The sequence below is a fragment of the Lotus japonicus genome, chromosome 1, assembly GCF_012489685.1.
Source record: "Lotus japonicus ecotype B-129 chromosome 1, LjGifu_v1.2".
In the NCBI taxonomy this organism is placed as follows: Eukaryota; Viridiplantae; Streptophyta; class Magnoliopsida; order Fabales; family Fabaceae; genus Lotus; species Lotus japonicus.
Genome location: NC_080041.1, coordinates 72,476,387 through 72,500,670, shown reverse-complemented (window position 1 = coordinate 72,500,670; position 24,284 = coordinate 72,476,387). Strand labels below are relative to the sequence as shown.

Sequence of the window (24,284 nt, the reverse complement as noted above, 5' to 3'; positions counted from 1 at the left end):
CTTGTTGGAACTGCATATTTTGGGTTGTCATCTGCTACAACATATCCTCCAATGAAGGTTCCTCAGTTTGTGGTGCTCCAGGGTTGTTCGCTTGTTGTTGAATTGGAGGGGGCACATATGGCCTAGAATTATTCTGAAACGGTGCTTGGGCGGGTTGTGACTGATCAGACCATCTAAGATTTGGACGATTTCTCCAGCCAGGGTTATATTTGTTTGATGACAGATCATAATTTCGCTGAGGTCGGTTGTTGAAAATGTTGGCAGCATAAGCTTAAGGATTCTCAGCTGTAGGTAGAGCTGGGTAAGCGGGTTGAAGTCGGCAGGCAGACCCGCGAGACCGCGTGTAACACCCCGATTTCGGTGGCGTCACTTTAGTAACCAAAATAAACTTAATGCGGAAAACGTAAATATTTTTTTTTTTTAATAACTAAGACAAGACTGAATTGAATAAAACCCAAATGCGAAAGGTAACAGAACTAATACACAATACATATAACATTCCCCGCTGTAAGTAGCGACCTCGTCACGAGTAACCTCCAGTGACGGAAAGTAGAAAAATGTAACGCCCGTAGGCAAAATGTACAATCCACTAAGTGATAGGTCAAGTGTCAGCAACACAAGCCCTCAAAAATAAGAATAAGTCAGAGCTAGGACACTAACACCCAACCTTAATAGACTCTAACCACCCATCCCCCATACTTCCATCATCGACTCCCATCTGGTCATGCATGAAGTCCGGGTCCACGTCGAAGGCTCAATAGTAGTCATTTCGCTCCGGGTCTTCCCCGAACGACGAGGAATCACGGAAGAATCCACCAACGACATCTGACAAAAAGGGCATACATAGCCCCCCAAACACAGGTAGCACGTGCAAGGGTCAACTTACGGAATATAGGATAGAGAATACAAGACACCAGATAAAGTATAAGGGGTATATATATATATATATGTTGTCTACATACATATAAGTTCTGCATTGTCTACCCTAAGGTTTAAACATAGCATGTTATCAAATCTCTAGTACAATTCCATCATCAAAGCACATAACGATATCTATCAACATCTACTCATCAAAACACATAACGATGTTTATCAACATCAACTCATCAAAATCTCAACGAATATAATTAGAGTGCACGATATATCAATGCAACGTCAATCTCGACGATTCCGAAAAATAGGCTGGGCACGATTGAGTCGGTCCCAACACTGGCATTGTGCCGACCATAACCCCCGAGTGTCACTTACAACCTTGACATAGCCGGATCAGTCCTAACCCTGCGGGTCGACTTTTCCCTCCGCTATGCCCGACAATCAACAGGTCGATCCTAACCTCACGGTCGATCATATCCCCCGTCGATGTCCAAATTACCCGAAGGTATAAACTGTACCCGAAGGTATAAACCGTACCCGAAGGCATAAACCGTACCCGAAGGCATAAACCGTACCCGAAGGCATAAACGGTACCCGAAGGCATAAACCGTACCCGAAGGCATAAACTGTACCCGAAGGTATAAACTGTACCCGAAGGTATAAACTGTACCCGAAGGCATAAACGGTACCCGAAGGTATAAACTGTACCCGAAGGCATAAACGGTACCCGAAGGTATAAACTGTACCCGAAGGCATAAACGGTACCCGAAGGTATAAACTGTACCCGAAGGCATAAACTGTACCCGAAGGCATAAACGGTACCCGAAGGTATAAACTGTACCCGAAGGCATAAACTGTACCCGAAGGCATAAACTGTACCCGAAGGTATAAACGGTATCTCATGATGATCTCCAAGTCATCCGACTCATCTCTATCCGATGGTCAACACTGCTCAACGAGCAAAGAGCATCAACATGCTCGGAAACTACCCGTTTCCCGGCTTATCTCTCAGATAGCCCAACAACACAACTGCTCCCAGAGCACAAGAGTATCAACATACTCAAAACCTCTCAACTTCCTCAACACTTGGATCCGACGACACTTCTCGTTTTCCAAAAACTAAGATTTGCATCCCAAGCTTCCCCGAACGAGTCTATTATCATTATTTGAAGATTTAGAGGTTGTTTAATGTCTTATGAGTTTTCTTTACAAAATAGTATCCTTTTAGTCTTATCGCAAATCCTATCAGTTCTCGGGATCTCCAAATCCCCAAATGACTCCAGAGAATGTCTCGATCCATTAACACCATAACAAGGCCCGAATCTCATTCGTCCTATCGAACTTTCTCAAAACTCTCAAAATAAAATCGGCATGACCTGCCCGCTATTCTCACTATTCAGAAACTCAGATTTCATTGCTAAAGCATAAATAACTCAGCACCATCAATCAACATGTCATATATCCACATAATAAGCAATAACCACATAGCACTTAGCATATAAGGCATGCACCACACATCCTTGATTACCCACATAGCACATAGCATATAATTCAATCTCAAAACAGTCAGTAGATAAATCATCTACATTGTCAGCCGAAGCCTCAGAAAACATTTTCCCAATCATACACAAACAAGTGCATAAACAGTAAATCAAGTCGAATGCGTCGACACCTAAAGCATTAGCTAGTAAGGTAAGTTGCCCTTACCTCTAGTTATTCCAGCGTTCTCCTCAAACGTTCCTTCACAATGAGCTCCTTGATCTTCAGGAAATTCTTCAAAAGAACCTTTAAAGTAAAACCACAGAATTCTATCAAAATCTATCGGAAACTAAGCTATCAATGCTCACTAAGGTTACACGAAGTAGTTCATACTCCGAGGTACGATAATCTAGCGCGAAAGGACAAGTTTTCGGAAAAGGAATTTTCCCCCTCCTCCCCTATAGGGCTCGGCCACTTTTCTCAATTGTGGGGCTCGATTTTTCTTCGATCAAACTTGGTTCCTATGCTTTCATTAGCCGTAACTAAGGGTATTCTGAACTCGGAAAAATTATCGGATCAAAAACTGTCGCAGGGGTATTTTGGTCATGATTTTTAACTTAGAAATTTCAAAACTGAAATCCCAAAAACCAAATTTTGCAGGGACGTTACTAACGACGTTTATGACAACTAATCCTACTAACACTAAGCTAAGGCGATAGTTTTTAGCCTAAAGGTTGAAGCTTTACCTCAAAAACTCCAAAAATGGGTATTTAAGGCTAAAATTGATTCCGGCGGAATTCCGGCGACATAACGGAAAATCTAATCCGGCAGAAGTGATCTTGGGCACATATAGAAGAGGTTTAGAATCAGAAATGAAAGATTCAGGATAGTTTTGCAAAAACCCATAAACTATCCACTCAGAAAACTCTACAGAAAAGCTATGGAAAAAGCGATCAGAGGTAAGGATTAGCGACTATACCTCGAAGCCTTGAAGCAGCAACTGATTGATCGACGATCAAGCAAGGATTGAACAAAATCTTCTCCTCCTCCTCTCCTCTCAAACTCGCGGCCTTTGGGTGGGTTTTGGGTAGTTTGTTTTGATTTTTCTTCCTTTCTTTGCTATATATAGAGGTTGGCAAAACGCTGGAAAATGAAAGTTTCGCGAATCTGATTTTTCCGGCGTCATTCTCCATGAATTCTAAGATAGGTTTTGGCAAAGGAATTCCTAAGCTAAGAAGATGTCTCCTTGTATTTTTGGCAACTAATGCAAAGTCGGTGCAAAGTCGGTGTAAAACTATTTTACCCGATAAGTTGCTTTTTGCATCGAATGTCGGAATGGAAAACTTCCTTCTGAAGAAAGATTGAAATCATCAAGAGAAATGGGTGTACGCGTGTAGAATATCCATTTGAAGCTCTGAATAGATAAAGTCTTCATTGTCGAGAAATTCTAGGGTTTTGAAATACCAGGGATTCGGTTTCGGCAAACTTCTGATGATTGGAATCGGACGTTCGTAGATCCTAGAGTTTCGCCTCGAAACGATTGTGATATATGGAAAAAGAGAAGTTCTAACATTTCTCTGAAGATTTTTGGAATTAACTTCCGTCGTGCCTAAAGTGAAAATCAGCTATATACTAGGGTTTCTGACCTAGGTTTAAGCGTATAACGATCGTGCTATAACTTTTATCGATCATAATGCAATCCTTGAACTTTTCCTGAACTTTCTCCTTCATAAATATATTTCATTTAATAAACTTTCGTTCAGGTTTCCTTTCACATTACATCAAGCCTAATCGTAAATGGAAATCTCTTCCACTTATTCTAAGCTTAAAATCTTGGGTCTTACACCGCGGACTAGTGCGGGCTATAGCCCGAAAAATAGAGGACCGCTAAAATGCGAGCCTACGCAGAGCGGGCCAGCGCGAAGCGGGTCAATGCGGGGCGGGCCTACGAGAGCACAAAAGGGGTAAGAGATGCCAAAGTCCGCGGACCGGCCCGCGAAACCGCGGAATAGTGCGGGCTATAGCCCGGAAAATAGAGGACCGCTAAAATACGGGCCTACGTGGGGCGAGCCTACGCAGGGCGGGCCTGCGCGGGGCGGGCCACCCGCGTACCCAGCTCTAGCTGTAGGTTCCCGCAGAGAATGACAAATGTCAGTATTATGGTCTTTGGTGCAAATGTCACAAACTCTCGCCTGTTGCGGAGGTTTATTCTGGTTCATGGCCAATTGAGTAACCAAGGTGGCTAGATTATCAATCTTTTTCTCAAGTAGTGTGGATTGAGTAGGTTCCTTCTAAGGCCAACCTTTTTGTACTCTCTAATTTTGAGGTCTATGTACCCGTTTCAAATTAATAATGCAGCGGGCAGATTTCAAAAAGAATTGGAATAATATTTTCCAACAATTGGAACATTTCAATGGTGCATCCGATGCAATTGAGTTATGATTCATTCAGCCTAATTTTTTTCTCAACTCATTTTCACTTTCTTTCTTTTCATATCTCTAACTTCTATTTATATTACATCACCCATCATATCTCGCATTTCTCTTTTTTTCTTTCATGTATCAAGATTTTTTTTGTTAAAAATGAAGGGCTACACCCTGACAAAAGGCAAAACACTACACAAGAGCGACAACAGGATTAATAGGCACAACCCCTAAGTTATCTTGGGCAATGATTTTGTGACATTCCCCAAACAAAGAGGTAAACAAGTGCAACCTCAGAGGAAAATGAGTAGCCACTTGAGTCAAGTAATCCGCAAGCAAAATTACTTCACGATGAACATGCTAAAAACGCATCGACCCATAAATCTCTTTCAAATGGGTTGAAGTGTATTTTTTGTTAGTAATTTAAACATCATGACTCACAAAACACAATACCGAAGACACATGAATCATTCATATAGGATCATCGTTGCATGAATTTAGGACCTCAATAGTTTAAGACAAAGGGATGATGACATACCTCTCTAGTATCCATTGTAACTTGACTTGATGTTTCAAGCCTTTGATCTACTTGGATGACTTAGTTTACAGGATAGTATCATCCTCTCCTTCTTCCTCAACTTTGATGAGATTTGAGATAATAGAATATCATCATCCTGTAATCATATAACTCAAGTCATATATATATATATATATAGAGAGAGAGAGTGGAGAGGAAACCTACCCTTTCAAGTAGGGTTACAATAGTTCACATACATCATCTCATGAGGAGTCACAATGCTCTCAAACCATACTCTTTCACGACATAGTCTGAATGGTTCCTATCCATCAAGGTTTCATTTAACCATAGGTTACATTATTCATGTATACTTAGCATATGTGATTTCCAATATCACAAGATGAATATTCTATGAAACATCAAGATACTATTCAACCAATTTTCATAAATTAGTAGCCGACCAAATATAGAAAATAAAATTTTCTAACATTTTTAAGTGTGAAGAAAACTTTATTGGATGGAATTTAATTAACGTGTGAACAATGCGTATTTACTATAGGAAACCCAAAATCCTGATAGCAGGTCCTCGTTGCGGTGGTTGAGGTGGGGCATATGGACCATACCCACCAAACCTCTTTCTCCATCTTTTCTATGCTCATATATACCCACTTTGTACCTTGTCCTAGTGCACACAACAAAACACTTCTTCTAAATCAAAATCAAATCCCACTCATTCCTTTGTTTTCTCAACCATGGGTTCAACCGGTGAAACCCAGATAACCCCAACCCATGTCTCCGACGAAGAAGCGAACCTCTTCGCCATGCAATTAGCCAGCGCCTCTGTTCTCCCCATGGTTCTGAAATCAGCCATTGAGCTTGATCTCTTGGAGTTCATAGCCAAGGCTGGCACCGGAGCTCAGCTTTCCCCAGCTGAAATAGCTTCTCAGCTTCCCACAACCAACCCTGACGCGCCCACCGTGCTCGACCGCATGCTCCGCCTCTTGGCCTGCTACAACATCCTCACTTGCTCTGTTCGAACTGAACAGGATGGGAAGGTGCAGAGGCTGTATGGTCTTGCCCCTGTTGCCAAGTACTTGGTTAAGAATGAAGATGGTGTTTCGATTTCTGCTCTTAATCTTATGAATCAGGACAAGGTTCTCATGGAAAGCTGGTAAATTTTACTCCACCTTATTGATCTTTCTCTATACCTTTTCTTTACTCCTATGTTATAAAACAATTGTTGAGAAGTCTCACTCACATTGATTAGATATAGAGCTAAATGAATATTATCTTGGTTAAGGAGTTTAGGTGAAAAAAAATTGGGTTGTCAATAAAATATGAAACCTGTTTATCATAAGTATTACTCCCTTCGTCCCTAATTATAAGCTAAAGTTGAGACTTATGTTTTGTCACTAAATATAAGCTAAAGTTGTAAAAGCTAATATTTCTTTCCATATTTATCCTTGCATTTATTGGTAGTAGAGCACTATTAGTAGTATAATGATTAAAAAGTGCTATCTTAAATAGGGGTAGACATGGAAAGTTGTACCTTTTTTTTGAAAACCAATGCATCAATTAAGACTTTCTTAATAAGCGTGATTTTTACAACTTTAGCTTATAATTAGGGACGGAGGGAGTATTAAAATATTATTAGTCCACTAAGTAATTTAACCAAATTTTTTATCTTTAGTCATTTAGACAATTCCATTTTTTAAAATTTGTTTATTTTTTTATCTTCCATAAAAATTGTTTCTTGCTTATGATTTAATTGATAAATTTAAAGTATTTTTAAGCAAGAAACATTTTTAATTAATTAGCTTAATGGGAATGGGGTGGCGTAAGCTTTTGGATGTAAAAAGTCCAACCGTTTTGATTATATGGAAGACTATTGTTGTCCACGAACACTGAAAGGTCAGAGCCTCAAATATGAAATCACAGCAACTGGGACCCCAGTGTGACTTTCACACTTACCACTTTTTTTTTTGGTCGAATCACCTACCACGATGAAGTGTGAACCAATCCTTTTGTGTTGGGCTTCCAATATGAACAGAAGGACAATTCCATAATGGTCCAACTTTTTTTATCAACTTAAGAATATATTCGGTTATTGACAAAAAAAAAAAGACTATATTGGGTTTTCCTTTTACACTTGAGTTGAGTAGTTGAACAAACTTAGATATTTCAATTGCGAGGGCTTTGTTAATTGATGATATAAGTAATGACTCGTGCACTATAATCATAGAAAAATGCTACACTACACGAAAGGGTGTCTGTCGTGTAATGCACAATGTCATTTTGTGGCGGTTTCAAACCGCTTGTTATGTGAAAATCGCTAGAAATTTTCATTTTGGGTTTTTGCAATTTGTGACAGCTTATACATTTTTGGCGGTTTAGAACTGCCTGGAAACATGAATCATGCATAACACGACAAAAAGTTGGCGTGTCATATAACATTGCTTATAATCATATTTTAGTGAATGATCAAATTAATTCTCCATGTTATCAAAAAATAATCTCCAAAATGTTGGGGTTTGGTTAGTACATTTATAGAAAAAGAAAATACTTTTTGATTATCTAAAATGTTGGTCAAATTAGTCTCTATGGAGACTAACTTGATCGACATTTTATGTGACCTCAAGGACTAATCTAACCGACAATTTAAATTGCATGAGTTATTTTCTTCAAGAAACGATCTGGTTAGAGCCTAACACTTTCATGAACCAATTTGATCATTCACTCGATCATTTATCAAATACATCTAAGTGAATGAAATGCATCTGTACACGCCTTTTAACTATTTAAAAATTCACTAAAAAAATTAGTTATGCCTCATAAGATATTTTGAAATACAACCTTTAAATATTTAAAAATATTTACTATAAGCAAGGGGTTGAATTGATTGTGTTCTTGTATTGTAGGTACCACTTGAAAGATGCAGTTCTTGAAGGGGGCATTCCATTTAACAAGGCATATGGAATGACAGCCTTTGAGTACCATGGGACAGATCCAAGGTTTAACAAGGTTTTCAACAAGGGAATGTCAGATCACTCTACCATCACAATGAAGAAAATTCTTGAGACCTACACAGGCTTTGAGGGTCTTAAATCTCTGGTTGATGTAGGTGGTGGAACTGGAGCTGTAATCAACATGATTGTCTCAAAGTATCCGACTATAAAGGGCATCAATTTTGATTTGCCCCATGTCATTGAAGATGCTCCATCTTATCCAGGTTGTGTTTTTAACTTCATATATTCACTGATTTAATTGCTTGGTTTTGACATTTTGTTGAGATATTAATCATTTAGAATTGACATTGGTTTTTTCGTGTAGGAGTGGAGCATGTTGGTGGAGACATGTTTGTCAGTGTCCCAAAAGCTGATGCCGTTTTCATGAAGGTACACTTTTAAATCTGAAATCCCTTCACTTTTTTTTTTCTTACCTACTTTAACCAGTATGGGCCTTTTTCTTTGTGCTTGTTTATTGATGGAAGTTAGATAAAGAAGTTGGTGGCCAAAAATGTTAGCAAAAAGTAAAAGAGTACCACTTAAGCCATATATAAGAAGTGATAAAAAAACCATATTTAAGCTTTTTTCATTTTTTTTGTCCTTAAAAACAAAGAAGCTATTTTCATTTTGGTCATGTGTTGATAGTTAATTTGTATCCTCCACAGCACTTATTCTCCACAAATCCCTCCTGCACAGCCATGGTCATTGAGTTTTACAATTAATGGTTAAGATCAATCTAAACTTTTTTTATTAAATTAAAAAATTTATGTTTATTTGTCCGTGTTGCAGAAGCTGCAGAAGGCTATAGAGGATGCTAATTGGTTACAAACTTACTTCAATAATCTCATATGATAAAAAGCTACTATTTTTCTATTAAACTTTTTTCCCGCACTCTCTTTTTAGTTAAAATTCATATAGAACTTAAATTAGGAGCGAAACTCGATACTTTAATAGATACCTCAAGAATCTCAACCAATAAAAAAAGTGAGAATAACTATTCCAACAACAAAAAAGTGTCTAAAACTTTTATCTAAAAAAGTTGGTTTTATGGGAGGCTCAATAGACCATAGTAATCACTTCCTGTTTTAGTCTAGGAACGTAGAATCAAGTTTTAGTCTTTACTTTTTCATATCTCTAATAATGTTCACATGTTTATGCTAATGGTGTTAATTTCTTTATGTACATTCAGTGGATTTGTCATGATTGGAGTGATGAGCACTGCTTGAAGTTTTTGAAGAACTGCTACGAGGCACTCCCAGACAACGGGAAAGTGATTGTGGCAGAATGCATTCTTCCAGTGGCTCCAGACTCTAGCTTAGCTACAAAAGGTGTGGTTCACATTGATGTCATCATGTTGGCTCACAATCCAGGAGGGAAAGAGAGAACAGAGAAAGAGTTTGAGGCTCTTGCTAAGGGTGCTGGATTCCAAGGATTCCAAGTCCTGTGTTGCGCTTTCAACTCTTATGTCATGGAATTTCTCAAGAAGGTTTAGAGTCCATTTGGATACAGACTTATTGGAGTTTATATACTAGAAAATGCATTAAATAAGCTCCAATAAGTGCTCTTTGGTTTGAATTGGTACTTAAGCTCTTTGTTGTGAATTCATATCGGTTGCATTTGGGTTCAGATTGTGGTTGAGGTGCTACTTATGAAAGGTTCCCCAGAAATATGTGATTTTCTCTTAAACAAAGTAGGAAAAAATAGTGAAAGAAGTTCTTTGTATACTGCCTATATGAAATAACAAGTTTCATGTTGTGGATTCTAGCTTTATGTTTTCTCTTTAATGCTGATTTTTTTTTTTTGTTAATTAGATTATTTACCAATACAAACGCATATGTAGCAATAAAATTCCAATGAGTATGCTTTTAGTTTTCCTTGGTGGCAAATCCATCACCTTGTTGAATAGACAGAGAAGGGGTTTCAGTGTGATGGCAAGTTTAGAAGAAAGAAATAGGTCTAGCTCATTAAGATGGAAGAATAAACAGTTTATTGTGGATATGATGTTAGTAGACCTCCCATCTTAGGAAGAAGATTTACTTAGCTCAAACCAGATGGTTTAAGCCAATGTCTGGATCTCCATTGACACCCATGAAATAAACATTAGCTAGCTTTAAGATAAAAAGTGAACCAAACTCTTCATATAGATTGAGATGAAAGTTCATTCACATCACACTCGATTGGTAGATTGGATAATTTCCTTCTTCCAATAACAGTTTGAGTTCAATAGCTCAATGAGCACTGAAAAGTAATGTATGGTTGCTTGCTTATTCACTTGTTCCTAAGCATGGCATCTGAATTGGTGCCTAAAATCAGTTAAGTTTGATAACTGTTGGCAGCTTGATAAAGGATTTCAAAAAGTGGTTTAGAAGTGTTGATAATTGAAGGACATATGTAATTAAAGAAAAATTGAAGCTGGTTAAAAGCATAAGTTAGAAGGTGGAATAAATTGGCATGTTGTGATTTGGACAATAGCATTCTGCTCTTGGTAGTTGAAATAGGTTAGGTTTTTCTCACCTATAATAAGAATAAGCCAATGATTCTTGCAGCTATATAAATTCATGAGAAATTTATTATTGTCTCACATAAAGTTTTGCGACCAACTTTAATTTCAAATAAACAAATAACAACAAAACAACAAAAGCAAAAGGGAATTGACAATTATTATATGAGTGAAGATTGGGTAGGAAGAAGGGAGAGTGAAAGACAACACATCATAATAATCATTTTGCCAAACACCATCCCTGCTATATCATCCTTATTTCATTTCTTGATAATCAGGCCATAAAGTTTACTTGACTTTGAAAAATTCCAAACAGTGATCTTTCTCCAAGTCCCTACTCCAGAACTTCTTATAATATTCTGGGTAGGTATATCCTTTGTATATGGCTCCAGATCCATCTTCTGTGAGTGGTTTTGCAGGGCTTATCAAGGCCTCATCAGCTGGAACCAGAAATGATGCCACTGAAAGCCTTGGCTTCTCAACATTCACCACAGCACGGTGCCAGACACTCTTGTAAATTCCATTGCTCAGAGCCTGCAACCACTCAAAGGTAACAGCAAAATGAATGTCAAAACATGAGGTAGTAAGAGCTGTGCATGGATTGGTTTAGGGTTTAGAGGGCTTAGCATAACATGCCCAATCATGTGCACTTTAAGGTCCATAGGTCTAAAGGCAACCGCAAGAGTGGGCTGAACACTAATCAATATATTTGAGTCGGGTAGGATCACTAGTTCATTAAGTGTGGTAAAACTTTTCATACCACGTATTTAACGTGTTTCATTCACATAAACCCTAAACTAAGATATATACAACTCCACATCAATTAATCTACACAGTTGGTGATAATCTCTAGCCTAAAAATGAAACCAACCTCGCTCTTGGCACAAAAATGCTAATACCACAATTTTTTTTTTAAGTATTTTTACTTGAAGGGACAAATCAATTAATTGAGACCTTAGATAGTTTTTTTAAATGATTTGTAAACATTTGCATGGTGCAAACATCCAACAGACACCTAGAATAAAAAAAGAAATGAATAGGGAGAAGCAATTAATGTGATGTATAAAAAGGAAAAAAACAAAGAGATGGAGAGAAACACATAATATATATTGGGTGTTTGAATTGTTTGTATATCTAGGGCCCGTTTGATATGTTGTATAGTATAAGGTCTGAGAGTATTATGACTGATTTTATTAGGCTTGATAAAATTTTAATACTATAAGGCGTTTCGTCATACACTGTATAACTTGTCATTTTATTTAAATTAATATAAACTTATGTTTTGTGAAATATTGAATAATGATATATATTACAAAAATGAAGATGATTAGCGGATGGTAAAGGTGGTTGTGGTGGCCGATGTGGCTACAATAATGACAATGGTGGTGATGGAGGGTGGTGCTTGTGGTGGTGGCTGAATGGTGGTTAGGGTGACGACGGTGTTGGAAGTGATGGTGATGATGGTAGTGCGGCGGCGGTGGAGAGATGTGATGGTGGCGATGGTGGAGGGTTGTGGCGGTGGTAGTCAATGGTGGCGGCAGTGGAGGGAAGGTGGTTGTGGCGGTGGCAATGTTGGTGTTGGAAGTGATGGTGATGATGGTTGTGGCGGTGGCAATAGTGGTGGTGGCGGCAGTGGAGGGAACGTGGTTGTGGCGGTGGAGGTGGTGGTGGGTCATGGCGGTATCTATTGGTGGCGGCGATGACAATGACGGTTGAGGTGGTGGAGGCGGCAGCGGTGGTGGTAGTGGTGGAAGGTAATTGTAGGGGTGGAGGTGGCGGTGGACGGTGGTGGTGGGTGATGTGATGGCAGTGGTGATAGTGACGACAACAACAACGGTGGCGGCGGCGACGGTTGCGGCGGTGGTGGAAGGTGGTGTGGTGGCGATAGTGGAGGGTTGTGGGGTTGGTTTATACATGACAATCTTACCATGCCTTACCCATCATCTATAGGGTGTATTAAGGCCCCGTTTGGAAGTGCTTATTTGAACTTACCTGATAGCCTAAACGCTTATGACCGTGTTTAGGAGAGCTTATGTCTACCATAAACTGTTTTGAGCTTAATTTCATAAGTTATTCATGATAGCTTATGAAAAAGAGCTTATGCTTATATATAGCTTATTTTCAATTTATTTCAATAAATTTTTTAAAATAGCTTATGAATAAGCGCTTATGATCATAAGTGCTTAATTAAGCTGTTTTTCCAAAACGGGGCTTAAGTAATCTGTCATCTTAATGTATAAGAGAGGATTGATGTATAAGTTTATACAATACAATGTTAGCACCAAACACTTGATAAGTCTATATGTATTGTATAAGATTATATTATCATGCCTAAAACGACGTCAGGGGCGGACCCACTCTAAGGCTAGGTGTGGCTCAACTTTTACCTGCCTTCTTTGATACTTTCTCTTCCAACACGTGGGCATGTCTTTCTTCCCTATGATGTTAGTCGAGGCAGTAGGCGGTGGGATTTGGCAACTACTTCATTCTTTAATTCGCTGTGGGAAGCTCAGCTCTATTGTAAACTTGTTTTTTTGGGATTGTTGGATGTCTGGTATTTGATGGGTATTGGGTGATATTGTAATGAACGGTGGGCATTTGGTTTTGCGGGTAGTTTTTTGTTTCAAGCTTAAGCTTTGGGTTGGCTTGAAATTTATAGATCCTTTGATTTTTAGTTTATTTTCTCTTATTTCTTCTTATTGGGGCTTAGCACCCTTTGTGCTAAATTTAAATGCAATTCATTAGTTATTGGACCGCTCCGTGATTTGGATCGGATGAGACATCATTATTAGGCTGGACAGACCATTCCAGGGGACACATCCGGGTCGTCTCAAGGCTGGGCCGCGCAGACATAACATTGACACCGAGCCGGTATTGTTACTCCAAGAGGCCCATCCATCCAAAAATACCGTAGGGCAACACGGGCATGATGCTTTGACCAGACCAAAGACTCACTCAACCGCGAATGACGACATAGTCAATGCTACAGTCAGGTCCCCCTCAGTTACGGATGACTCAGAACCTCGATTACGGATGACTCACAATCACAATACGGACGACTCGCAATCACAACACGGATGACTCGCCATCACATCATGACCGACGGGAAAATCAAGAAGTCCACCCTGATCAGTGCGATCCGACCGTTTTAGTCAATGGACTGTGTAATAGGAATGAGAGCTAGGGTTGGAGACTCACCTACTATAAAAGGGGGTCTTCTGTATGTATCAAAGACATCTTATTTTTCACTCGTGCAATACAAACACACTTAGTTATTTTCATTGGTCTACTGATTGAAAGTTCATTCATGAACAGTTATCTAAAAAAAATTGTTTGTTTGTGTCTTTTTTTTTTGCATGTCTTAAACTTTAAAAACTGATATCATCAGTACTGGACTTTGCTAAATGGGACTGATGCCAATTTCCTGGATAAATTCCTTCATAAAGGTAAACTTGCCTCTTATGCAATATATTGAAGACTTTGATTGACTGTTTTGCTACCTTTGAAGGCTATATTTTCTTGCAAGGATGGGCAGACCTATGGACGACTCATTGGTGAGTTTCTTAATTTTTTGCTGAGAAATGCATGGATGCCTTCGCACAATTACTCTTTTATTGAATAATGTATTCTCAACCATCTTAAACACCATTATAATGGGTACATACTACATAATGTGACTAAATGTTGGGTAGCCAAAAAAATAATATCTCTTGGATGCCTTCCTCTCATGGTTTTATCTCTAATATTTCTTTTTTAAAAAAAAATATTTTCAATATATTTTAGTATATAATTTATTTTATGTTTAGTCACACTAATATATAAGGTCTGGATCCGCCCCTGTACAATGTGTCAAACGAGCTCACAAGTATCATTACTGTTTTTACTATCCAACGCATATGTATGCTTTATCAGAGACAATTTTATTTGAATCTTCGACGTCCACATTCAGGTGCGGTTTAGCTCTTCCGCTAATTTTTTTATAAAGTCTTGAAATTGATACCTTATTCAAGAAAAATCAAACATGTTTCTAGATATGATGATTTTGTATAAGCCAACATCTCCTAAATTGAGTTACCAAATTAGGTTTGCACATTATGAAGTAGTAGTTTACCTGTAGTTGGTCACCTATGTTAATGACAAAGGCATCTGGCTGAGGATTAACAGCTAGCCACTTGCCATCTTTGAGAACTTGAAGGCCAGTAACCTCCAAATCTTGGAGCAGAATAGTGAGTGCATTTGGGTCGGTGTGCCCTGGCAATCCAAAAGTAAGATCTGGTTCTGGGCATGGTGGATAGTAGTTCACTGCCATGTGCTGCCCTTGTTCCCTAAAAACATTTTTTATGTAATCTTTTTCTAGGCCCAAGCTCTCTGATATGTACTCCTCTATTCGGAACCCCAATGCCCTAACTTCTTTGCAGTAATTTGTCACAATTTCCCTGCCAACATCAAACCAATTATCATTTTAGAAGTTAGAAAAACAGGGAGTCCATCTATAAGAGTATTGAATGTTACATTTACATGGACTTGAACCCGAAACCTATACTTAAGCTAAAACAATTCGCATCAGTTAATCCATGCACTTTGTGGTATATGAATCAGCAACTTGGTATTAATTGAGTCAAACATGTGGGAGAAGTGATATGGAAGAAACTACTAGAAGTGGGTGGGGGAGGGCCTGAGGGGGGAGTGATTGTGGGATGTTCAAATGTGGATCCAAATATGTTGTTAGTTCAATGATTCAACATCCTAATAATTCTAGTCTACACATACATTTTGTTTCCAAGAGTCTAGACAGAAATTATATGATGGAACAATTTAAAAATGTTCCCTCGATGCTCTACTTGAAATGATTGGCTCTACTTGCAAAACAAAAAAAATGATTGGCTATAATTAGTTTTAAATTATTTAAGAATTAAACCCTAAATTTTGATAATGATCTTATTTTCACCCCTCCTTTAGGCATACAGCATACTTCACACTTCACAGTCACACAGATATCATGTAGCCATGACATTGAGTTTATGTACAGCTTAGCTTAAGCTTCTCCAACTTTCACATTCCAACAGAATCCAATTCGACTATTCACTTCCGGGAGAAATGCACAAGCTCAAGCATAGCATGATTCTTTTGCAATTTCTGAAAATTTCTCATTATACTCCTTCAATAAGTAATCAATAAGGATCATTAATTTCGAAACTATACTTCTATTAATGATTTAGGATGGCAACGGAGTCGGGCGACAACAGATTTCATTTTACTCTCCCCAATCCCGTCTTGAACCAAGAAGATCGAAGGCAGACTCGAGTGAGATTTTTATAAAAGACATGAATGAAGTACCATGTGCCAAACACCATCATGATCTCATTACAAAAAATCTATGCTTAACTCTTGTCTATCTTATTAAATAATTTCAATAGATATAATAAAAATACAATTTAGCAATAATAATAAAATAAACTTGTATAAATATATCTATTTAAATAGACCGATCTATTATTATTTTTTTGGTACATCAGAAAGATAAATTACACCCGTTAGGAATCTAACCATAGGCGGATCCACCGCCTGACCATCCTGGGCCTGTGCCCAGGCTCTGGCCAATTTTTATTTTTTTTTCTTTAGCCCAAATCATATTTTGGGCCCCAATAGAAAAAAGAAAAAGGGCAAATTTTTTCTTTCACATTTACACTTGCTTGGGCCAGAGACAAGGTAGTACTCTCTATCGCTTGTCACTCAAGTAGGAGTAGGTCCTTTTCTACTAGCCATGTGGGCTTCACGTGGACTGTTGTTAGTCTTGAGCTAGGTGCACTTCTATTGTATCTAGATTATATTGTATGTGATTGTCTCACTTAGCTATTATTTATGGAAAACTGTTCCATTGAAAAAAAAAAAAAAAAAAACGAGAGAGTGAGGCGTGGGTGAGGTGAGGGCCTGGTTTGTAATTATTCCATGGGTATCCTTTGTAATTATTCCATGGGTTGAAATACCCATTTATTCAAATATATAACTTTTTAATGTGATAAAACTCTCTTGATCAACACTATACTATACACAAACTTTGAATTTTTAAAGTAAAGTTTAAGTTTAAATCAAATTATATATACAAGCGATTATGTATACTTCGCGTACAGCGTACTTGTACCATGTACCGAAGCGTATGACGAACCTATTAACTATGGATTGTACCTATATGTTTGGGTATCTTCGAATGATAGCTCAAGTGGTAAGCTAGAGACATAAGGGTGGGGTGAGATGAATGGGGAAGGGTCTCAGGTTCGAACCTGAAGGAGGGAGACTATTTAACTAACATTTCTAAAGACTAACATTCGCCTATAAAAAAAACCTATATGTTTGGGTTGAGTGTTTAATTAAGAATTGCAACAGACTATTCACACCACAACACCGCAATACCGTAACACCTGCAACTGCGACCACAATCACAATTTAAAGTCTTGAGTCCGACGTCAAGTATGGGTAGTTAAGCTTAGGCTTAACCTTGCCCAGGCTCAATAAAAGTTCTGGCTCCGCCACTGATCTAACCCTGGACCTCCATCTACTCAACTTATATATCTCCAGTTCCTCTACCACTTGAGATATTCTACGAAGACCGATCTATTGTATTTAAAAAGTTTTTGAATGACAAGAATCTTGCCTTAGGTAGAAGAAAAATGGAAAGAAAAAGAAAAGACAAAAAGGGAAGAAAATGTGTAGAAATAATATAATTTTCAAATTGTTAGGCTTAATAGACTATGAAAAAAGAAGTGAGATAAGAAAAAAAATGTCTATAAAATGACATAAATATTCTTAAGTAAAAATTAAACATGATGATTATAAAATATAGACTTTAAAAAGTTCTAGTTGTCGATTTCTCTTATTCCAAACTGCCGAATTTTTTTTGGAGATTTATGTTTTCCTTAGCTTTTTCTTTCTTTCTTTTCGCCTTAACCTCCCTTCGCGATCCTGTTGTTTCGTTTCCGGAGCCATGCCCCTTCGTGTTAAAAAAAAATCAACCATATATACAGTTTTGAAAAGGTTTTCATATTATTTACTATTAAGGTGTGCTTATAAAAAAAAAACTTAATCTAGCGTAAGCCTAGGCTTAATGTATGATAGTTTTTTTAAAACAGTCTCACATACTTTCACCTTTATAAAAACTAAGAACCGGTTTTTTTGTATCAAAGTCAGAAACGGAAATGAAAATTCTAAGAGCATCTTCAATGCAAGGTTCTTAGTTCTTATTTTGGAGTTAAAAATTAAGAACTAAGAACTTTACCATTGGAGGTGCTGACATGGACTCCTTAGTTCTTAAAAATAAGAACTCAGTTCTTATATAAGGAGTTTTGCTTTTTGAGTTCTTAGCTTAAAATATTAATTATTTCTCTCTCATCCAAATTACTTTATTACTTTATGAGTTTTGTTTTATTACTTTATGAAAATAAAAAATATAAATAATGTGGTTGGTGGGACCAAATGAATAGTAGTAAGAACTAAGAATTAAGAACTAAGAACTCATGGTTGGAGCAAAATTGCTTGAGAGTTGCTTAAAGACATATGGCAATACAGGCCCACATAAATAGTGCTAAGAACTAAAAAATAAGAACTAGCATTGGAGATGCTCTAAGAGTTTGAGTTTACCTATATTGTCTATTGTATGTTTAGATGTGAGGGTTGTCTGAATGACCAATGTGAAAGTTTGGGTTAAATAACTCATCTTCCAATCATATTAAAGATAAGTGAGTTGAAAATTTTTAATATTTTATTAATTTATTTATTTATAAAAAATTTGATTGATCTATTGAATTGTGGGTTAAATAACCCACATGCGTAATAAACAGGGATACTATATTGTACATCTCACAATTTTACTGGGAGGAGCACCCACCTTACCAACGACCAAGAGTCCCTACATATTTATTTATCAAGTATCAAATCAGCGTGAATATTGTACACACTATTATTCTTTTTCTTTTTTTTCAATGAAGGGCTATTTCTAAGATAAGGAAATTAAAAACTTGCAGATCTGGAAATCTTTAAAAAAAAATTTAAAAAGATTACGTCAACACGCAAATAACTAGTGACGTCACTGCCAAATCACAACCCAGTCATAAATATCTATGTGCTGAGCTGTTTATCTCATTAAATATGATTTTGGAAATTTCCACATTTTAGAAAGGGATCAATTCAAGAAATTTAAAAATATATCTAAACATGCTCTAATTAGAAAGGAATCGTTAGTTTAGCTTCCCCTGTCTGGCTTACACCTAATCTGATGGTTAAATTTTTTATATTTTTTTTTATAAAAGTCAAGAGAAATAGATTTAAATAAAGAAATATTTAATCTAGAAATAATTATATCTTCACACCTTGTTTTTAGGTGTGGAGAGTGGAGGAAGAAAGATAAGAAGAAATGAGAAATAAAGTAAAGATGTGATAGGTGATTTGATTAATTGAGAAAAGAGAAATAATATAAAATAGAGGTGGAAAATGAGTGGATATGTGTGTGTATATATCATAACTCTTAATCTAGTTTATATATCAATATTTGTGAGTGTTATTTTTTTTTTGACATCACTATCATATTACATTACGTTGCCATCGGCAATGTTTTGAAGGTAATGTTTTGTAACCAAAACATGACCAAAACATTGCCATCATGAAAAATATATTTTAAAACTTCTTTCGTTCCTACACTAATAACACTCTATTTATTTATTTAGAGGTATTTCTTGAGAATGGAACTCAATTCTTTTTAGAGGTATATATTTTACAATATTTGGAGGTAATTTTTTTTTTGTTACATGGAGGGGCAAGGTCCCGAAAAGCGAAACACGCTAACTAGCAGGAGCACGGAGTGAGGCTAACGCCTCATCCCTATCCTGGGACAGAAGATGGCAACATTCCGCCAAAGGAGTATGCAGAACTTGGATACCAAAGCCAAACACGTGAGCGACCTTAGCAAGGATATCCGCTACAGAGTTAGCTTCCCTTGGGACCTATCTGAACTGAACCTTTGGAGGTAATTTATGAGAATGGAAGTAGACAGGAGAATTTAATTTTTTTATATCAGAAAGATAAATTATATTTATCAGGAATCGAATCCTGGACCTCCCCTACCCAACCCATATGTCCCTCAGCTCCTACCTCTTGAACTATCCTACGGGGACAGATAGGATGAATTATAATTACAAAAAAAATGGTTTCAAAAAAGATAGGATGAAAAACAAAGTAAAAGGTATAGTACCCTTCAATTTTGAGTAAGTACCAAAGAAATTGCTGTAAAATAAATGAAAATAAGTATATTTTTTTTGCGTACAGCTATACTATACATGCCTACAACACAGTTGACTTGATGGACCACTATGGAATTCGAGTGGAAATGAATGTGAGCAGCAGTGTGAAATTAAAGAGTAAAGACCAATAATTAAACAGGAGTATCTATAGGAGAACTACAATTTTTTTATTGATAAATATTACTCCTAGAAATGTTTGTAAATTAGTTCCTTCAGGTGAACCTGACCACATTTAATTCTTCAGTACCCTTCATCTCTATCTCTTATATCCTCTATAGGTATTAAACTACATACATACACTCTTGGAGCACGTTTACTACCCCACAATTATGTCGCTTATGCCCACGAGAGGTATTAAACTTTAATTTTGATGTCGTGCTGATTATTTTTCTTGATTTCTTCACCACATATTTATCAACACATTACCCGTTATTTCTTCATTATTCTCAAGAAGGTATGAGAGGAGTGTCAACCAAAACTTATTCTTTAATACCTCACATGCATGAATGTAACATGGTAAGATCCTTAAGTGAGAAGAGGATGATTTCATCGGATCCAAAAAAACTTACGAGTGAGTGAGTCACACCAGCTTCGCACGTTAGTTTTCTCAATGAAGGCAATAGTTGGGAGACCCGTGCGTTGCACGGATTTACTTACAATATTTTTTAACATTATATATAAATTATTATAGTTTAAATAAATAATCAAATATTTTTTAATTATAATTGTAAATAAGTTGTGTTAAGACATTTCAATAAATATTATTAGATTTTTTTGTATAAATAATTAATATTACTCAAATTTTATTATTGATATTTAATTATTAGCATAGAAATGATTTTTAGAAATAAAAAAATTTATGAAAAATTATTAAGTTAATTTGAAATATTTAAATTACGTAAAAAAATGCTAAGTGCTAGTGTCATGAAATAAATTTTAATATCATTTTTTATACTTTTGTTCTGGAAATGAACACTCAAGAATGGTATAAGCCTCAAACCCTAGTAAAGCATGAGTCTAGTAATAGCCTAATCCTTTAGAATAAATGCCGAATGATCCTTTGCAATGATCATAAAGTCCCCTTTTATAGAGGTTACATGAAACCCTAACTTTGCCACTAATGGGGCTTGTTGGGTCGTACCTCACTCGGCTCAACTCCCTTACATACATCAACCGCCCCTGGCGCTTGCCCTAAGGGGGTCCCTAATCTCCTAAGTCTTTTCTCTCGTCCTTAGCGAGTTCCTCTCTTTTAGGTCTTGTTCGTCCCTGGACAAGTTCCTCTAGGGTGTGGGGGGCTCGCCCAATTCAACTTTTCACCAAAAAAGTCATTTGTTGTGACTTGTCAAGGTCAAGAAGAATAAATTAATTTTAAATTTTAGAATTATGATAAGTGATAACATAAATAGCTTAAAATATTATCAAGCGAATTTAAATTTATTTAACTTATTTGGTTTTCGAATGTTTTCTCAAAGCCGATAGCCAAGAGACTTATAATCTCTTGAGGTTCTACGATCACATTAAATGGATATGCCTCTCACAACGAACATTTATTCAACTTTGACCATTATTATTTTTCTCTATTATACTTCCTTAAGTAATTTTTTTTACAACAAAAGATGAATATTATTAATAGCAAATGATTCATGAGACAACCCTCTCATGGATAAGTAATTTTTACTAATATATCATAGATCAAAATTATTATTAGATATTTTTTCAATAATGCACATATATGTTATAGTTAACTTTAAATTCATTTTAGCGGCGCTTTTTAATTTTAAAACTATTTATCTACATTATTTATTAAAAATATTATTTTATTATTGACTAATTTTAATTTTCAATATTTGTCAAATGCAAAACTAAAAAAAATTTCTGTTTTTTTTAACAAAATTAATTTTTAATATTGACAATAAATTTTTTTAGTTTTTAATTTGAGAATTATATGGTTTAATGCATTTAATACTCTTTGCTAATGAGTTTAATGCAAAAGCTCAAGTGAGCTTTACATATATATATATAGATTATTTTACTTTTTGGATAATAAGTATGATTACATTTCATTCGGAGTATGTGAAATTTGTTACAGTAATCATACTTAAATTTATAAGACATCCATCCGGTACTAAACTTTTATCTCTATCTTTCTTTCTTCACATCCATCATACATGCATGTTCTCTCTTCTCCTCTTCTCAATCTTAATGTCTATTAGATATTTAGATGTATACAATATATGTGTATGTTTACAAATAAATGATTTTCCTATTTGTTATACCCGTCAACTAATATCAATCATAAGCAATAGAAAATTTATATTAAAGCAAAGTATAAGGGGTACTTCAACCAAACTTAAAAAAAAAAGAAAAAAAAATCAATCATAAGCTATTGAATTCTTTTTCTGTGATAAGTACGAATGATAAATGTGACATGACCTAGTCAGCGGTACTTGTCCACTAACATATTTATGTGGCTGAGACAAATAAAGATAAAAAGAGAGTGTGACTTTGAGAGGACTTACTTGAATGAGGGAGGATTCGAAGGCCATTCAGGCACATACTTGTCCAAAGGATAACAATGGAGCCTCAGATAGTCTCTCCAATTATGCACAGCCTCTTTGTTCACATTGAAACTTGTAGATAGTCTCATTGTTTTTGTAGGATCCTCAGAGTACAACTTCAACTTCTCCTCCACCGGCAGGTTGAAAAATTCACGTGCCACATCACCCATTTCCCTCACTGCTTCTAGACACACCCCATGATTGATTATCTGTCAATTAATTGAATAGTATTACATTGACATATTAGTTTTATTATTTTAATATATTTTGTATTTTGTTGAACACAATCTCCTATATCCATCCACGTTTGAATTGATGTAGCAGGACTTTAGGTTGTATTTAATTTTTAGTTTAGAAAGTCTATTTGGGGTATTGGAATTTGAAATCACATATTTTCTTGTCTCAAACGTAAAAGAAGCTAGTTTTGAACTTCCATTAAATGAAAATACTTTTAAACTGGAAATTAAACAAACATTTAGTTTGCTTAACGAGTTGGGATGTCTATTTTCGATCAAATGGACCCTTATACAACAATGTTCATAATCTAAATGTATGTTTGAAAACTCGTTCACAACACGTGCGTGTAAAATCAAAATAGACAAAAGAAAGCAATTTCTATTAGTTTTTATTTTTGTTTAACGTAGTTTTGACTTCAATGTTATTTTAGAATTTTGGAACGAGTTTTCAAACCTACACTAAGTAAGAATTGAGAAAATTAATTTTGTTAGGACCTGGAAAAAGCCGTAGGACTTGCAAGCTTCACCGATTTGCTGAACAATCTGAGTTCTGTATTGAGAACCAAGGTCGATGACAGGAACATCATCACAGTCAGAGACTTCGGAGAGATGAGGTCGCTCGGATTCTGGTCGGATGTAACTCTCCGGCACGTTTGAGTAGCGGATTCCAGAAGAGAGCACTTTGGTATCCATTATTTATAGGTGTATTAACTGGGAAAGTACAAACACAAAGGAACAAATGAATCGTTTGGGACTTGGGAAGTGGGAGTGAGGGGCTTCGAGGAAGATGAGTATATAGAGTGGCCATAGAATATGCATTAATATATATAGAATAGAAGCAGAGTACTTGGAGCTCAGGTCAGCTATATTTAACATTGACCCACAATGGAGGTTGTCGCAATTTCATTGGTTACTTACTGTTTTCCGTAGGTTTTAATTTAAATTGGGAATATACATGTTGGGTAGACACGTTCTTCACTAGGATTCCGCTATAGGTTAGAGGACAGTGTAGGAGTAAGGCTTAGTTCGGATTTGGTTCTATTGTGATGGGTTATTAACTTCTTCTTTTTTCCTTCTTGTGTTACTTCTTTTAAGTGGATTTTTAACAAATTTGTTGTAACTTTTCTTTCTAAATGGGTTGAGCACCCCTTCTCCTTAATCAATATACATTTTGCTTATAAAGAAATGAAATTGAAGAAATTAATCGGAATAGTCAGTCAACTGGCTCTATGAGTGGGCAGTCGTTTCAAGCGTGGCTCGAGGCGGTGCTGCAGAACCGCGAGCACCTACTAGCAATCGATGTGATATGGTGGGCATGGCGTTGGCATAACAATGAAGTGTTTGGAGAGGAGAAGTGGCATATGAATCACGTCCTCAGGCATGTCTTAACAGATGTATCAACA

The 24,284-nt window shown here is 36.4% G+C and overlaps 2 protein-coding genes across 2 annotated transcripts; one reads left to right on the top strand and one right to left on the bottom strand.

Moving 5' to 3' along the window:
* The first annotated feature begins 5,968 nt into the window (after nt 1-5,968).
* On the top strand, nt 5,969-10,061 carry LOC130747059 (caffeic acid 3-O-methyltransferase). Its single transcript, XM_057599881.1, has 4 exons — nt 5,969-6,463; nt 8,211-8,521; nt 8,623-8,687; nt 9,487-10,061. The coding sequence occupies exons 1-4, from the start codon at nt 6,045-6,047 to the stop codon at nt 9,787-9,789; spliced, it is 1,098 nt and encodes a 365-aa protein (XP_057455864.1). The 5' UTR covers nt 5,969-6,044; the 3' UTR covers nt 9,790-10,061.
* A 756-nt stretch (nt 10,062-10,817) lies between these two features.
* On the bottom strand, nt 10,818-23,695 carry LOC130747073 (protein DOWNY MILDEW RESISTANCE 6). Its single transcript, XM_057599892.1, has 4 exons — nt 23,377-23,695; nt 22,607-22,854; nt 14,909-15,233; nt 10,818-11,331 (listed from the first exon to the last, which is right to left on the bottom strand). The coding sequence occupies exons 1-4, from the start codon at nt 23,572-23,574 to the stop codon at nt 11,086-11,088; spliced, it is 1,017 nt and encodes a 338-aa protein (XP_057455875.1). The 5' UTR covers nt 23,575-23,695; the 3' UTR covers nt 10,818-11,085.
* Nucleotides 23,696-24,284: the final 589 nt, after the last annotated feature.